Source organism: Pterocles gutturalis, unplaced genomic scaffold (assembly GCF_000699245.1).
Source record: "Pterocles gutturalis isolate BGI_N339 unplaced genomic scaffold, ASM69924v1 scaffold19730, whole genome shotgun sequence".
Lineage (NCBI taxonomy): Eukaryota > Metazoa > Chordata > Aves > Pterocliformes > Pteroclidae > Pterocles > Pterocles gutturalis.
Window position 1 is genome coordinate 92,332 of NW_010143890.1, and position 19,022 is coordinate 111,353.

Sequence of the window (19,022 nt, forward strand, 5' to 3'; positions counted from 1 at the left end):
ATAAGCTAAGAAAGTAACTGTACTCACTGTGTAAAGCTCATTAAGAACTTTCATTAAGTCTTCATGAAGCTGAAATGCAATCTCTTTGCTCTGTAATAAAAAAGAAATAATTAGAAAAAGGCATGTAACATACAATTCTTGATATTCATACTCATTGTTCGTCCTAGATAGTGAATGCAAATTGCTCGCGAAGACACTGTTCTGGCAGAATTACAGTGCACTAAAAATAATGATTGAGGGATGCAGAGGCAGACAGACAACATCTGGTCAGAAGACCTCTAAAAGGAAACCCAGAAGTAATTTCAGAGGTTTTCCCATGAAGCATTAGGAAATTAGGTGCCAAACGAAAGAGTGAAGTTCAGGATTAATGTTATAATCCTTTTTAATGGAACAAACTGTGTACCGTTTTACAACTGCTACGATACATACAAAAACTAAACCATATGAAATGTGATATTCTAGAAGGACATCCCGCCCAGTTTTACATCTAGAATAGTCTTTGTTTCTCAGCACATGCAACCATCTAAATATTTATGCAAGAAATAATTGTGGCTCCTCTTTGAAACAGATACCCAACTGCATAATATTTTACAGAGTGAGCTGCAGAAACAGCTTTGTTTAGCTTTTCTGGACTGTGTCTTTATTTTTGTTCTGACCCAGAAAAAATAAATGCTTAGCAGTAGTTATTAAAGAAATGTCAAAATAAGAGTATTTAACTGAAGTGTCATTCAAATATATTCCTTTGTTAGTTGTCCATAGAAGTTCAATCAGATGAAAATTGTGGCAACTGTGCAAGTGTTGAAGGCATTTGTACCAGAAGCTTTGGAAAACAGCTACAGAATAGAGCTATGGGACTTGGCAAACAGCCTGGCTACATTTCTTCTGCAATGCTCAGCATTGTAACATCCATGCTGGAAATGTCAGCTTTTTTTGCTGTGAATAAATTGATAATTAGCCTGGCTTCTAAAAACTCCAACTTTATGATAGATAATGGCCTTAGCTATGAAAAGGACTTTGTATTTGTATGGAAGCCAAAGGAAAATCCTCAGGGACGACTCATCTCCAAAGCTGCTAACACATACTTGGCCATCACTAAAACACCTGCAGGAATAAGGGTTTCTGAATGAGAATTTCCCATTCAACACCCACGTACAAGGAGGAACCACATGACACATCCCACCCACTATGTCTTCCAGGAGGATGAAACATACACATACAGTAGCTGGAATAGAAAATGTTGCATTTTTTGCTTCTACTCCTACTGTCCTACTCCTAACTCTGAGCAGTATTTTAAGGAAACTGCAATATCGCTTACCAGCATTCACTACAATCCTTATATGCAAGATGATTTTCAACAGACAAGAAGCTAGAAATATAAATTAAAAAACACTTCAATGAAATTCTTGTATTCCCAAGGGCATTAGCTAAGGCACAGTGAGGCAGATGCTCTGAAGCCAAGTTACACAGAACCTCCCCTATTGCCCATACTTTTCAAAGTCGGGTATTTTTCATGAGGTATTCTACTGAAGTATCAAGAAAATAAGGCTTACAACTTCAATTTCTTTGCTAATATCAGATTATTTTCACCTAATAAGAAGGACAAAAAAATCATACGCATAAGAGCACAGAGTGCTTGTAAAGAATTCAAAAAGGATTGCAGATTTGCAAGCTGCTGTAGAGAAACACAGTAAAATCTTTAGCAAAAATTGTGAATTGCTTTTCATTGCTTTACATTGGCAGTCTGCCTTTAAAAGTCAGCAGTGCAGCACTGACACAGCTTACACATCTCCTCGAAGCTCCAAGAAGTGTTTTCTCTTGGATAGCTGCTTCTATAGTGTTGAATATGAGTGGTCTGTTTTTTTAAATTACTTTAGCAGAAAGAAGGACACAGCATACAAATAAGATTGTAGACATTAAGACTGGAAGATGAAAGCACACACATGGGAAAAAAAAAACCAGCTTCAAGCAACTTATCCCTTTCAAGTGTTGGTCACTACCATCTCAAAGCTGATGACAACTCAAGCCCTAAATACAGCAATGTTGAGTCTAATGCAGCATGCCAAAATCTTCCAGAGCAAAGTTTGTTTCAGACGGTGAGACAGAAAATCCCAACTCAATTTCCTCTTCACCCTTTGCAGATTTTCTTGTAGGCAAAGCACACAGCAGGAAAGACACGCCCTCCTTTTCTGCTCTTCAGTTACACCTTGGCACTAATAGACACCGGATGTGTTGAGGATTAGGGGAATGATCACTATTTGCTAGGACTCATTTCTTCTCTTTGCTCCTTTAGAGCTTTGTCCAGCACTGAAGCACAAACAGGCCAGCCCTGACAATCTACTGGCCACCATGCATACATGATCTTTTCCAGGCAACATACTGATCAACAGTACCTTTGAAGGTGAATGGAAGAGACCACAAGAGAGGAAAGAGGGAAATGTTTTTAGGAAAGGTCAATAAGCTCTAAAACTGGAATTGAAAAGAGAGGGAGGGAGATGATCAGCAAAAAGAGTAAAAATTAGGAAGAGACAGCCTAGCAATGCCACATGATCACAGATGAGTCATCCTTCCACCAGTCCATCTGGGGACTCCAACTTGCAGAGGGAGCCTGTAGTGATGGATAACATGTCAGTTGCTGCCTCTTTCTGATGAAAGATTTGGTAGGAATGGTCCAATAAAAGTCAGGAAATTTGGTTAACCTTTGCAGTATAAGAGGGATTTATTTTCAAGGAACAACATATTTCACATTAGCATTTAAGATCAAGAAATACTGACTCAAGTGGTAAGTGATACAGCTTTTAGTGTGTAATATATAGGGTGTTAGAGCACCAGATAAGAAGTGCATTTATTTTCAGTGGTTAATGGCTCTCCTATTTCTCTTTTATGCTACCTATTCCCTGCAGTAGTTCAGCATGTTTGAACAGTGTGCTTCTCTAGGAGCCTATCCTCAGGGTAGTCAAACAACAGAATGTAAGATGCAGCACACATTTTCCTGGAGCTGAGCTGATAGCCCTAATCAGGGCATTAAAGCCTGACAAACAATTACTGGGTGCTTTTTTATTCACTATGTCCTAGAGAAATGTATTAGCATCTATTAACCAAATGAACAAAGAACATAATAAAAATGTTAGAGCACATGCAAACTCTTGCTAAAAATATTATATATGTTACTAATCTAGTTCAAAGCATCAAGACATGGTAGCATTTTTTTTTTCACCTTATAGCAAGATAGCTCACACCCACGCAACAGTCAAGTGTACTTAAACCAGCCTTTCAGTATGTGCTTTCAGTGGTCCTACTGATGTTACAAAGATTTATATTTATGGACTAATGTCTGTGAAACTTAACATTTTATTCCATATTAATACCCTTTCATTGAAGTCTGTAAGAATTTTTCCATCCGTTTCAGAATATAATTGGGCACTCAAACTTTCCCCTTTTGGTTTTCTTATTGAAATTTAAGAGTCAGTTTAGTTCTTCCTGGAACTCTTTAGTGTCTGTCTTTAGTACACTCAATGCTACTCTCAGTTACATCATTTAGGGAAAGTATTCTGTGACTATTGCTTTTAAACGAGTCTGCTGTTGGTCCCTGGGGGAAGGGATGTGCAAACCCTTCTTTTAAGGAGCTTTCATGAGCTGTGGTGACACAGACACAACCAACTCATGTCAAAATTCTGTCCCAGATTTGCCAGTCTATAGCAACAAATAGCTTTGCTATACTTTTAAACCTTTAAATGTTTAAGAAAATGATGCAAAAAATCTCTCTATATGCCACAATCTTGTAATGTCAAATAGATTTGGCAGGTAGTCATATTCCTCGTTAATAGCCAGATTATGGAACTAAAATATTTATTATGCTTGGCTTCTCCAGCATCTTTTACTGTAAACACTGGAAGATATGTTCATCTTGGCTCGTTATGGCTTCTGTCCAAAGAAAATACATGTTTATAAATTATAAATATACAAATCTGCTTAAGGATTTTGTGGGTATGTGTTTATACAGTTGATTATTAATGCTGGGGTAACCAGAATCACTGCATGAAATGTTCTGCATAATACTTTTCCCTTCTGCTTGACATTTTTCCTTATTACTTTATTCTTTAATTGTCCCCATGAGGCCATCTACCCCATCTGCCTGAAGAAACATGCAAGCATGCAAGGTTTGAACTCTGCTACTTTATGTTTGTAATTTTACATGCAGCACGAAGGCCAAGCATGAATAGCAATCTGTACTGCTTTTATATGCCAGCAACTAAAAAGAAGAGCTTAAGTGCCTATCTGGAAGTATGAGGCCTGAAATAATATCATCAGATAAACACTACAAAATCTCTAGACTAGATCCTATCCTTGTCCTGCATCTGGTACATTTAAAGAGATGCTGGTTCCTGACCCCTGGAAAATAAAATGACAAATTGCTCCGGGGAGAAAAAATATAATGAATATCGACACGTTGAGTGGGCCGGCCTAGACAGGAAAGCCATGTACAATCAGGTACCTGAACACAATATATGTTGGCCCATCAGAACTTGTAAGGTAGAACCAACAGGGATCATTTCACCAAAGCAATTCAATCATTCATACAGATGGTACAGATGCACACAAAAAGAAGAACCAGAATGAGGAAGAACAGACAGTGAGACAAAGGCAAGATACAAAGGCCAAGGGGCACAGACATCCCCCACCACTATGTTTCATAAAGATCAACATCAGGTACTGCACATGTCTTTTACAAAAGGACTACAGAAAGGGGTTGTGACAGACTCATGACTTAGTGCTGTATCCCACACAGGAGATATCAGCAGGAGAAGGAACAAAACAATACTCAACTGGTAAGCATGGCCAGGAAATTAGAGGAAATTGTTTGATCTTTCATTACTACAATTCAAGATGGAGTCAATCTTAGAAAGCACAAACAGTATCCCTCTCAAAAACGTTGGGCTCACTTCATGGAAAAGTTTTATCTGAGGACCTACCTGCCCACCAGTGAGGTGGAAAAAGCCAGTGAGGTGGAAAAAGCCAGTAAGGCTTACCAGTGAGAAGCAGAATAGGCAGCTTCATCCTCTGAGTGGGAAAAAGGGGGAGAAAAAAGATGAAGGGGAAAGAGCCAAGAAGCTCAGAGTGACTTTGTTGTCCCCACATATCTTGCTTGTGAGCAATGAGGCAATACACTCTGAGACACTTTCCCTTTCTGCGACAGGCAGATTGGGGGTTCAGAACAGAACGATGGAGATCTGCTCTGATCATGGACTCGGTGTAGTTGCTCTCCAGACAACCGCTAAAGCACCTCCAACGATGCAGCAGCTGCTGCTGCAAGACCAACGGAAAATTAAAATAAGATGATAATAGTGATGCATAACACTTAGGTTAATAAACTGTAAGATATGCAATTAAATGACCTAATCATTGAATATAGAGAAGATTGATTAGCTGGTATTTGGACATTACTTAGAAAGACAAGTGCTCCTGTGTGCAATGCTGTGAGAACCAACGGAGTACAGATATGTTAGACAGGTATGTTTCCTGCTCTTGACCATGGACCGCAGTAAGACATGCAACTTGTTTAAGCATGCACTTGTTAGTCTTTATTTTTGAAATCTCCTTATTACTGCTGTTCTTATTATTTATATTATAAGAGAGAGAATACATATTTCACAGAACAGTATGATCAGACTCCAATGTAGAAGTATCTGCAGGACACGGTTTGTCTCTACTTTAACCTCAAATTGGGGTGAACAGTGAACAAATCCCATACGCTTTCACAGGGATGACACCCATTGAAATTGATTATACTTTTCTCTGACAGAATTTTATTCCAAATCCAGTCTTTCAAAAGTAGCCTTCAGAAAGTTACAGAAATTGGTTAAACATTCTATTTGATGTTTACATGAAGTTTACAACATCAAATTACAAATACTCCAACAAATTCCACACTGTTTTCTTTAGGGAGAATACAATTTTTACGGAGGAGAGTGTTGGATGTCACCTTTCTCATTCTAAGCGCACCTTCTCTTTGCTTCTGTCAGCTCTTTCCTGCAAGAGGGACTGCAGTACAGGACACATGCATTTTGCACCTAATCTCTTTCTGTTGCCTGGTGGACATCCATTAAGCAGTTCTGAGACAGTCTGTGACGTACCTTAAGTTAGACTGCTCATTCATAGAATCATAGAATGGTTAGGGTTGGAAAGGACCTTAAAGATCATCGAGTTCCAGCCCCCCTGCCATTCACATCTGACAGAAATTATCACAGAATCATAGAATGTTTTGGGTTGGAAGGGACCTTTAAAGACCATTACGGTTAAAGCTGCCCATTTGGATCCAACATAGCTTACTTTCTTCATCAATAAAGCAAGATAATTTGCTAACAGCTTCACTGCCAGCACAGGTCTTGGTTTTCTCTCTGTCCGATGTTGTTCACCTCATTTTGTTAACTCTCTTCCCTTTTCACAGAAGAGAAACTGGAGCTTCATCGTTCAAGGTACAACCAGTTCTGCAGCTGGGAACTAACAGCAAATAAATCACCAGTACTCTGCAGCAAGCACCACAGCAAGAACTGTGCACCGTGGGACTCAGTGGAAATACCAACCTTCTCCAACAAACATTGGTTCCTGATAGACTGATGTTCTAAAAATAAGTGCCCAAAATAAATGCTGGTGAACAACCACTGCCACATTCAGGCCACTTTCTCATAAAGCTCACTTTCACCATGTTGCGGTGCTGCATGTCTTCCTGCCACCCTTCCCATCACATTACCGGGCCTGGCTCAGGTCCTTTCACACAGCCTTTGGTGAGCTCACTCTGCCTGTGCTCCACCTCAGCAAACAGCTGTTTGATGTGACACTACAGCACTGAGTGTCAGCTGGCAAACACTTATGAAAGGTAGGATAGGGCTGTTGAGGATCTGGGCTCCACTAATGGAGCTCCAAGTTATGCACGGCAGGACTTCCTCAACTTCCTTTCTCTTCTTTCCCCTGCAGAAGATTAAAGTTCAGAATAAAAAAGCAAGACCAGCTGCTTGCTCTTCTTCGAGAAGCTACGCTAGAAAGAGAAAATTTGAAATGTTGAATGTTCCTGGGCTCAACTTGGAGGAAAAGCCTGTCAGGAAGATGGGACAATACGCCTCCTGTTAATGCACTGAAAATGTCCACATATTTTCCTCCTTCTGACAGGCAAGCTGCTGCAATCTCTATTAATAAGTTATAAGTGAATAAAGAAGGATGCACACTTCTCCACAGAAAACTTTATCTAGATATTTTTTGTACAGTCCATCTGGAGAGAAGGGAAGAAAAAGCATGAAATCACAGAATCATAAAGGTTGGAAAAAAGTCCAACCCAACACCACCTAACTCACTAAACCATGTCCCTAAGCACCACATCTACATGTTTCTTGAACACCTCCAGGGATGGTGACTCAACCACCTCCCTGGGTAGCCTGTTCCAATGTCTGACCACTCTTTCAGTGAAGAAATTTTTCCTAATATCCAGCCTAAACCTTCCCTGGTGTAACTTGAGGCCATTTCCTCTTGTCCTATCACTTGTTACTTTAGAGAAGAGGCCAGCACCCACCTCACTACACCCTCCTTTCAGGTACTTGTAGAGAGTGATAAGGTCTCCTCTCAGCCTCCTCCAGTGCCAAAGAACTGAAGTAAGCTGAAAGCAAACAGGCTAGGCTAATAACACACACCTAGTAAAGAAGAGATTTCTGAGATATGACATAAATAACAGAAAAACTATTCCAGATTAAATATAAAAAAATTTCTACTGGTCCAAGCAAGCCTGACTTATCTCCACATAGACAGTACTTGAGCATGTTCAAATTGCTTTTCTCATTATCTTTTCAACTTCTGTGACAATCTTCCCTAATAGTAAGTTTAGTGGTTTTTGAACTACGGTTCTATGCATCAAGCATATTATGTCAACGGACCATTCCTGATTGAGGAAATATAAATTTCAACTCCACTACTGTTACAGGTTTTAATGCAGACGAACAAATTTGATTCATGTTTTTACTTCTTTTCCTCCAAGTACAACTTATGTCCTCACTAAATGAGTCTTCTCCCCACCCCACTGCTATCTATCTAGGATTGTGGTCAGGTATATGTGAAATCAGTTCCTTATTTTGAAAACATTGATCTGGTACCCTTGCTATCACTTAGTCACACACTTTACATTCTTTAACCTTTATTCTTTTTGAACTTTTTTGTACAATGCTTGCCGATCACCATCCCACTGTGACTGATGGATGTGCATTTATAATCTATTTTTACTTCGGAACATTAAAACAACAATGACTGCAAACAGATTACACAGATCCCCAACTAAGGCTGCCTAGTCTGCTTGCTTAGCACAAGAGGGATTTACACATTGTATGTGTTATGAAAACACATAACGGCCATGTACAAGGACAAACATGCACAGAGACAATGCTTAAATGATCACAGAATCATAGAATGGTTTGGGTTGGAAGGGACCTTAGAGATCACCTAGTTCCAACCCCCCTGCGCTGGGCAGGGGCACCTCCCACTAGACCAGGTTGCTCAAAGCCTCATCCAGCCTGGCCTTGAACACCTCCAGGGATGGGGCATCCACAGCTTCCCTGGGCAACCTGTTCCAGTGTCTCACCACCCTCACAGGAAAACATTTCTTTCTAATTTAATAGAGGTAGTTACGTTATCAAGAGTGTACGTTCATGTTTAATATTGGGAAGGAAAGGAGAACTTTTAGGAGAATTGCAACATACCCTACCATCTTTATGCCAAGGCATTACAAGGCACACCCTTACTTTGGCTTGAATCCATTTCTCTCATGACCAAACTTCAATGAAATACTGTTTTTACAAACAATTCATTAATACAGCATTACTATTTTGGGAGTTCTAAGCAAAAACTGTTTCCTTTCTGCATGAGTAGACAAGTGTGCTTTTGAGAGAAGAACAGGCTTTTTTCCCTGCCCTTTAGATATTTGCGATTCAGCTCTTAAGGTCACCAGCATATACAGCATGTTCCCAGGCATTTCAGCACTAAGGATTTGCTCTGTGAGAACAATCATGAAGAATTTATACATGTGCTAAAACAGATTTTATGCTACATGTGCTGAATCTTCTCCTCAGATGCTATCTATTGGAATACTTTTGCCTCCCTCATGCATCTTTCAAGCTGGCTGGAGGACTGCAGGAGAGGCATTACCTTCTTGAACATTCTGGTGGAGTCTTCACTTATCTGCATGAACCGCATGATCACGTTGTTCAGGTAGATATCACTCAGTGTTGCATGGTCTTTGCTTTCTCTTCTCACTTGGTTCAGGAGTAAGTACCAGCAATTCACTGGTGACAAGAGGTTCTGGTCTTTCCTAAGGAGGAGATGCACACATGTATTATGCATGGAAATGAAAAAGCTCCATTATTAACACAAACATTGCTCTGACATTTACAGACATAATTTGTTACGTAAAAATAGAGTCAGTCAATCTGTTCTTGGAATAACTTGGGTTAGGCAAGCTTTAGCTCACCCTTTCAAGGTACATTCTACAAATCCCATGAGGCATGGATACAAAAATATCAAAAAGGCGTAAGAATTTAGAACACTCCAAGCCACCTGAGAGTATAAAAAAATCTTGCCACAAAGCTCACAGTTGCTTACAGATGGAATACACATAAATATTCAAAATCAATAAGGTCACTACTTAAAGAGTAACAGTAATTAATTTTTGACATTAGAAACAAACAAGCACTGCAGGCGCATCCCAAATCCCTCACAAGCAAAATTGCAGGTGTAGCTGTTTCACTGCAATGGATTTGTGTAACTGCTATAAAAGTAGAAGGAAATGTCACAAGCATACATATTCTGTGATCAGCATTCATAAATTCACAGCACTCATAAATACACTGCTACTGCCAGTTTGAGATGGTTCAACTACAAGACAAACAGCGGGACTGGACTTTTTCCGCAGTGGTCCAGTTCTGAACTGCCTTGACAGCCTTTTTGCATTGTAGGCCCACTCCAAGTTTTTAATATTGCAAAAAGTGAAATCCCAGATGACTTCTCATTTCTTTTACACAAAACAAAATAAAAACACATGCAGTTCAACTACTGTTTCACAGACAACAAAAAATGATTTATAAAATCTGCATTACGATTTTGCTGAAATTTTAACTTCAAGTTTGCCTTGCAACTAAGTGCTCTAGAAACTTGCTGCTCTGTTTTCTTGTCTTGTGAAGGGATTCTCCCATAGTCAAAAGGATTAAGCACGTGAAGAAAAAACAGTCAGAAGTGGTGATGAATTGAGGGAGAAACTTCTTCAACTCTTGGTAAACTGTTCTAATAATTAACTGTTCTTGTAGTTAGAAATATGCCCTTTAATGCCTCACCTAATTATCTACCTTTGTCTTTCACTTCCAGAACCAAAGCAACAACAAATGACTAACAGACAAAAGCCTTTTCTTAATCATCCATGCTTTTTTTTGCTATGAATCAGAAGTGAGTTAAGGAAACTTCCCCATTTTGTTTGAGATGGACATCTTAACAATGTTACTCACAGCAAGGAGCTTCAGGGTTTTACAAGCCAGGTCAGCCACCACGATCACCCCTGAAGGGCCATGCTGATATTACTTGGTCCTCACTGCTTCTGCATGTCCCAAAGCCAGTCCTACAGACCTTCCTACCTTCTGGGGGGAATGGCGGGAACAGTATGGGGGACCACCAGTTAAAGTGACTTTCGCTGCACCCTCCTCTCAAAGCAATAGGAGAATTGCAGAACAAAGCCAAAGGCAGGGCTCCAGTCATGGCCCCCATGAACATCTGCCAGTCTGGATTTAACACGTTTAAGAATGAGGAAAGATGTTTGTATGCACGAGGCAAAAAGATTTTTCTACAAGCTGAACAGAAGCCAGGGCTCTCTCTGAAATGGTGACATATCCACACATTGGTTACTTCAGGGAATCACTGAGTCACTTAACTGAATTTTAAGAAATATGTTATTGCTCTTTGAACAGTGCAAGCTGTATTTGGATTAACATTTCCTTTGCCAGATGTGTTTGGAAAAGACTTTTCTCCTGAAACAAAAACTCTGTCTGTGTATCTCTAGCACAGCACTGACTGAACAGTGGAAAAAGGTATTTATTTTTCAGTTTTACAAACGCAAATCATAGAATCATTTACGTTGGAAAAGACCTTTAAGATCATCAAGGCCAACCATTAACATAACACTACCAAGTCCACCACTGAACCATGTCCCTGAGCACCAAATCTACACATCTTTTAAATACCTTCAGGGATGGTGACTCCACCACTTCCCTGGGCAGCCTGTTCCAATGTTTGACATACCTTTTGGTGAAGAAATATTTCCTAATATCCAATCTAAACCTCCCCTGGTGCAACTTGAGGCCATTTCCTCTTGTCCTATCACTTGTTACTGAACACAGTATTCAAGATGTGGCCTCCCCACAAATACAGGCAGGACGATCACTTCCCTAGTCCTGCTGGCCACACTATTTCTGGTACAAGTCAGGATGCTGTTGGCCTTCTTGGCCACCTGGGCACACTGCCAGCTCATATGCAGCTGGCTGACGATCAATACCCCAGGTCCTTTTCTACCAGGCAGCTTTCCAGTCACTCTTCCCCAAAAGCCTGCACCATTGCATGGGGTTGCTGTGACCCAAGTGCGGGACCCAGCACAGAATATTGGTTTATACCCCTAAGCATAACAGGGCCTGCCAAATGCATTCATTAGTCAGCTCAAGTCAAACAACCAGAGGAGACTATGTCAACAAGTAATGCGTTTGAAACACTTTAGAAAACATGCCATACACACGTTTTGCCAGATACTACTTGACCACTTTTGTTTTGCACACAAGTAACTATGCCATGAAAGGGACACATGCAAGCAAGACATAACATTCACATCATCTTCATTTTCAGGAATAAGAGAGGTCAAGAGGCAACATAAGTTCACATGAAACAACATGTCTTTTTTGTCAAAATTCCTCTCTTTTTTTTTTTTTTTGTAATGGTGATCGACCTTTATGTAGACACTTTCAAATCCTATCAACTCCACTGCAACAGATCAGCACGCAGGTTTCAAGCCCTTTTGGGGCTCTGCATCTCTTCCAGATGCTGGCTGTATTTTGGATTGTTTAAAGTCTGTATGGTAGGTTACGGATAATACATGTGCAGCCTACCTTTTAAGAAACTGAAGCTAGTTGTTAGAAGCTTACATGAATAACTGCAGAGGGCCAAACCAACAAAACAGCATTTAGGCTACCTTCAATTGCAATGAGAACATCTATGCTGCTAAACAGGGGTGGGGATTTTAAATGTGTCTTTGAACCTGGGCTCAACCTAGCAGTACCCAAAACCAGCAGAATCAATGAGCGGCAGAGTCCTCCAGCAATGGTTAACATGCAGATGAGGAAGCAGGAAATCTCTCTTACTTGTACTGCTGATGGTCCTTTGTACTTCTTGTTTTTGCCATGAACCTCTCTGCCAATTTCTCCAAGTTTCGTGAATACTCCATCTCTATTTCTGACTTCTTGCGGAAGAAATCCTGCAGATCCTGAAGAAGCTGCACTCTCATTTCAGTCTGCTGCTCCAGGCATTTTTGCTGCTCGATGAGTTGAGCTCGGATCTCTAATGAAAGAAGCACATATCCACTCAGGTAAGTGAAAGCGAATGAAAATTGAGTGTTACCAACCACAATTACAAACAGTCCAGTGTACTTCAGCCTCTGCAGCTACACCAGCTGGATCTAGATTTCAGGTCCTGCAGTGGGACGCAGCAGTGGCAGCTCTCACTTCTGCCACCACATGCATATTACCCAGGCCACGGCATCCTCCCCCCCACTGCCTGTCTCACCAACAGCTACGGTGAGGGCTCAGGACTCTGCTGGGCTCGTGTGAGCAGAAGACTTGCCTCCCCCTTCCTCTCCCATCCTCTTCCTGGCATGAGCACAATATCTGGCTCAGAGTGATCTTGCAGGAGGTGCTGTGCAACCATTTGAGCAGCAGCCTCTTCTGATGCTCTGACAAACAGCAGGCTAAACAAGCACCTGTTGGGCTGGGATCAGCCTGCTGACTACCAGGTGGACGACACTGGTTGGAATCACCATGTACACCATGGAAACAAGCTTGTGATAAACTCTGGAGGCATTATCCACCATAACTGCGCGCAGATGAGCTTCTGCATCTGCCCCATCTCTGGCAGGGAGGGAACTGGTGTACTATACATGCATTCATCAATGTTTTACAGTGAATATAGAGGAAAAAGTGTACCTATATTTAGAGACAGCTATTTGAAAATTTGCACAGAGTTCCAGAGACTGTGGTGTACTTATTAACATAAAAAAACCCCAGTCAATTTTGAAGAGAATATATGCTCACAGTTACAATCTAGAATAACCAGGAAAAGCCTCTAGATTTTTTACCACTGTTTGCCATATGCACAATTGCTATGTGGTAGGGGTTTTCTTTTTTTTTTTTTTTTTGGCACTTTTATTTCTTGAGTGCTAAGCAGTTAATCACATTCTGGGAACACTTAGTTTAAAAACATCCCTCTGGTTCTTTTGAGAGACTGGTTCATTAGAGTTTTGTCAGCTGTCCAGGCACAGTGTAATCCAACATTGTGGAGTAAACACAAAAGTAAACATTTTGTGACCATAATATATTTATATATTTTTAACAGTTTAATGCTATAACAAGGACTTATCGATAGCAAAACAACATGCCAGAAGTGATGTCCATGTAAATGTAAAATTGTTGTGATCTTTTACTTTATTCTTAATGATGTAACAATCCTGTGGGCAAGAAGGCCTCAGTGCTTTGAAATAGAAAAGCATTTGAAAAACCACTGCTAACATCACAGGGAACTGCAAACCAGTAAGTAGTAATAACATTGCAAAAAATTATCTGATGCAAGGAACTAATGCATCCTTACTGATCTTAAAGCAGGTATGAAGGCAGAGATCCACTCTGCTGGGATTCAAATGTGTATACTGAAATAAGGCAGTACGAGCACAGAAAACTGTTAAGCCAATATATTTACTGGAGGAGGGAGACACTGCAGTATTTTCTTCCAGATCTCCTTTGAGCTACCAGTTGCTGTGTTAATCATTAATGACACCATCCATTTTTATAGTCCGGGAGGTGAACCAAAAAATTCATGGTTTGGTTTTCATTTCATTTCAAATCAGTTCGTTGGAAAAGGACCATGCCTCCAGCAAGGATGAACCACTGTAATACACACATTCATGTACATAGAGGAGAAAATCACGTTGGAGCTGCAAGGTTATTAACAGAAACAAAAGCCCAAGACTGCTTTTTTGGGTGTCCACTACTTTTAATATTGCAATTGTGGAAAAGTCCTGCACATAGGAAACCAGTTGTACAGAATCACTGACCAGAAGCTGCGATTTTGCCCATAAGCTGGAATTTTGACTACATCCAAATCTCTGTACATGGTCCCTATACTTTCCCATTACAGATTTTCTATCAGTTACTTTAAAAGCAGATCTCTGTACAGAGCAACTACTCTCTGATTATTTGTAGGTCAGTGGATCTTGCTGCTATAATTCTTCCTTTTTAGGCAGACTTTTACCATAGCAACAGGAAAGAGAAAGATTTTTGAAACAGGAATATATGAATAGAGATACAAGAAACAATGAACAAGGGACAACAGATACAATATGAGAAATTGCATTAGCTTTCTGATGGCATCTGGATTTCCAGTGGACAGTAGTGGCTTAGTTCAACCTTGTATATTAGAAAAAAAAATTGGGGCATGATCTCTGAAAGCTGGTGGTTGCTGGAGGTGTCCAAGCTCTAAGTAAGGTGGTTAGTTAGTGATACAAGGGGACTACAGCTTTATAAAGAAAGTTCCACCATTTCTGGCTATTTGAATCTCGGCAAGGAGAAAGAATGTGCTGGCTCCAAAAGGCTGAGCCTCTTGCCTCTCACTGGAGGCGAAAAAGGGGAGATGCATGTCCTACTTGTGCCAGCTGACCAGAGTCTGTCCAAAAGAGACTTCAGCATAGCAGTTCTCCTTCCAGTCTTTCACATTCTTCTGCTTCTGCACTTTTAAAATCTTCTTTTACTAATAATGTGTCTAATGCCATACTGGCAGGCTGAGGAGATGGCAATGAATAAGAAATCAGATTAGCAAATGTTGTGATTTTCACTTTCTGATAAGAGAAAGCTGTGGATTTAAAAAAAAACCCAACCTAACAAAAAAATCCCCAACAAACATTGGCACAACAGCCAGCCAGCCTGAGTGGCTGTGCATCACAAAATCACAACTGTCCAAGTACTATTAACACAGGCTACCCATTATCTACTCCTACGGAAAAATGCACCAAGGCAATGCTATCTTCTTTAACCAATCCACGTGTGTGATGTCCCTAGGGCTACAAAGACTGGTAAGGAAAATTGTTGCACTGTATTCAAGTAAATAAATACCCAATATGCTGAGAAGGTGTCAAGTTGAAAACTAGTGTAGCCCAGACTCCATGGATATGGAGACAGGTGGAGCAGGCAGCAGAAGGGCGCCTGTCTTTATTTTGCTGGCACATTTAAATTCAAAGTCAAACTGATACCAGCTGTAATGGGCAATGACATTGTCCTATTCTGTTCTGCAGGGTGGCTGATGTCAAATGATTGCCACACTATTTTGTGCCAAGAACAGGCAGTTTAAACCCTGGACGAATTAACACCTTCTCTTCTGTACAGCAGCTTTGAGTCATACTCACTGGTTTTTTGGCCAAGGGCTGGTTCAAAAGGAATTTCATCCCTTTACACTGCAGCTTGAACAGACTGAATGCACATCAAGTGGAAAAAACCCCTCACCCTTTGACCAAGATATGCACATAAGACCAAAGCAAGGAAGCAGTTAATGTGACTGTAATTAAATCAATAACCTCTGAGTAAAGTTTTATTGCTAAAGGTTTTCAAGTTAAAAATTATTTCAGTTATGCCCTCATTGACACCATCCTCTAGAATTACTGCACTAAATATAAAATTAGGTTTTGCTTGTGGCAGCTTTCAAGACATAACTCTAAGCTTGCAACAATTTCTCTGGCAAGAGGTTAAATCAGGGCACTATGAAAAACAAAAGGAGACAAGATTATAGCTGTTTTGAGAGTTAAGTACAGAGTGGATGAAGCTGAACTACTGACATCATCCAAATCATAACCACAAATAAACTCGCCAAGGTTACCTCTTTGCACACAGTACAGTATTACAAATAATGATTTACATAGCACTGCACTAATATACCCTATTACCCTGGAGAAGATATATGTAACCAGTGATAGATCAATGCCCCCCCGAAGGCACCTGTGGTGAGATATACTGCAATGTGACACACAACGATGACACTGGCCACACACCAGTAAGGAACAAAACTTGTCACCTTCACTTCTACACACACCAAAGCAACAGGCTCCATCAAACATCCCAAAAAGCCACTGGAAACCCCCTCCTGACTCAGAAGCTGGACACCTTGTAAACGCACAGTATTAACCAAATGAACCCCCTGCCAGACCAACACTTCACATGCAGAATGCTGCCCTGCTGCAGCACTCCCCGCTGTGATGCCCACATCCCTGCCCTGGGATGCTGCAGTGCTCCTGCTGTGCCGCACTAGGCTGTGCCTGGTCTTGTCAGCCCTTGGAGACCTTCCAGACCACCATGAACCCTCATTACCAACTTTTGACCAACGCAACTCTTAACAAACGCTTCACGGTGCTGTTATATGCCTGTTGCGAGCTGCTTCCCACCTGAGCCACCCCAAGAGCTGTTGCAGACCACCACCCTTAACTCCTGTTGAAGTGGAATTAATGTTTGTGCTCGCAGAGCAGCCCTGCCATGGTTTTTGGTGTTTGCTGAAAGCTCTGGAAGGTGCTGCAGAGCCAGACAGCTCTCCCTGGTCATCCTCTCGGCTGCTCTGCAAGTCTCCCACCTGCTGCCTGGCAAGGAGCTATATTTAAGTCATGATTACAATACATAAACTATGCAGACACATTAATCCAGTAGTATTACTGGATAATAATACAAATAGCCTCAGGGTCCCATCCTGTGAATGACCACAAAAGCAAGCAGCATGTCAGAACTATTTGAAAGTACAAATAGGCTCTCACAAGGCACAGTTATGTTTGCAGGTTTTATCTGCTTGGGTAGCTTCAGACAAAGCTGTATCACCTCCCATCTTTCTGTAAATAACTCCTTCACAAAAAAATTAAAATTTAGGTTAGTTTTAAAACACTCTGAAATGTCTCATCAAATGCACTAGGGACAACACATGGTATCTTAGACTTTGTATTTCCAAACCATCACAACTTAGTCATTTTTTTATCCCAGTGAGCTATCAACACACATATCCCTCATTCCCATATTTATGATATACAGATCATATTTCATAGTAAAAGATTCAGATTTTAAATTCAGCCTAGATAACATCTGGTGACCAACATGAACTTGCAATTAAGCAGATATTAGAGCATTAATCATCTTGCAGTTTCTTCTTGAAGCCATTTGAGTCTCACTGCACCTCAGTTATTTAGCGTAAGAATGGCTCATGTCTGAGCCTCCTGCTAGAAGCAGGGGTGCTGCATTGGGGGACTGATCTTTCCAGTTTCATCCCAGCCTTCTGCCTTTGTAAGGACCTGCCATTGGCCTCTCTGTTGAGATGGGCAGAGCTTTGGGCCAGCTGAACACAGCTGGTCAACATCTGCAGTTCAGGTTTTCACAGAATCACAGAATCACAGAATGTTAGAGATTGGAAGGGACCTCGAAAGATCATCTAGTCCAATCCCCCTGCCGGAGCAGGACACCTAGATCAGATCACACAAGAACGCATCCAGGCGGGCTTTGAATGTCTCCAGAGAAGGAGACTCCACAACCTCTCTGGGCAGCCTGTTCCAGTGCTCTGTCACCCTCACTGTAAAGAAGTTTTTCCTCATACTCAAGCGGAACCTCCTATGTTCCAGCTTGAACCCATTGCCCCTTGTCCTATCACTAGTTTTGTTTCAGGAAAGCACTTAGCTCCAGCCCACCGAGGACGCTGCCAGCAGAGAAACCGCAGCAGGCATCACTGAGAGAGGTCTGGAGGTGCCCCTGTGTATGGTTAGTGCCATGTCATCCCTAGATCAGTGCTCCTGCACCTCCCAGGGATGTTATCCTGCCTCTCAACAGACAAGAAGATAAAAATGATGAGAGATATCAGCCCTGTAGTAGGCGGTCTGGCTCAGCTGCTGATATTCCTCTCTGAGACAGACAGCCTAAAGGTACTAGTGCTGGACAAGCTTTTATTTCTCAGAGCCATGGCTAGAAAGCTATTTAAGTGTTTCTATGACAAATGGCAAGGGAACCTCTGTGGTCTGCAGGGAGTCTGGCTTATGCTCTCTTCCAGGTCCTCACGGCCATTTTCCTTGACCACAAGCAGGAAATTCCACTTCAAAAGCCAGGAAATTCCACCAGCCTGACAGCCGATGAGAGATGCTGGGGTGAGGATCTCGCAGGCTGCTGCAGAAATGCCTTTAAATAGATCATAAGCCTGTCCCACAACATTAACTTTCTATGACAGACTAGTGGAAATCACTTCCCTGTGCTCAACATGCAAGCAAGTGTGGCTGCATAGACAGTGAAGCCCTTGAGCTTCTAAAGGCAGGACTTTGTGACTTTATTCTACCCCCCAGCTGATTTCACTTACGACATTGAGCATATAGCTTCATGCTTATTCCCACTTAAAGTGAAACCTCTGCAATGCACACTCCAGCTCTAAATTTACTGTTTGGCTTTGTGCTATTTCCCAGAGAATTAACTTCAGACTTTTTGTTTGTTTGGGGGTTTTGGGGGATGTGGCTGAGGTTGCCTTTGACAGAACATGTCTCCAGGCTATCGTAGCTTGCGGAAATGGATGGGGAGTGAGAATCATGCCTGGTATCTGAAGGGCTGTACAAAGGGTCGTGAATCTTAAGTCCCTGTTGACATCTGTCAACCCTTTTAAAAACTGTAAACCTAATTAATTCAAGCACTCTGGCACAC

General features: G+C 41.2%; 1 protein-coding gene across 1 annotated transcript in view; it reads right to left on the reverse strand.

Annotated features, from left to right (window-relative positions):
- Positions 1-12,614, reverse strand: part of SRGAP1 (SLIT-ROBO Rho GTPase activating protein 1) — a 72,585-nt gene extending 59,971 nt beyond the window's left edge. The window contains exons 1-3 of the mRNA XM_010084929.1: positions 12,423-12,614; positions 9,181-9,343; positions 28-90 (exon numbers count right to left, since the gene is read on the reverse strand). Of these exons, the coding sequence (XP_010083231.1) occupies positions 28-90; positions 9,181-9,343; positions 12,423-12,565 (369 nt within the window). The 5' untranslated portion in view covers positions 12,566-12,614. The remainder of the gene's footprint in view (positions 1-27; positions 91-9,180; positions 9,344-12,422) is intronic.
- Positions 12,615-19,022: the final 6,408 nt, after the last annotated feature.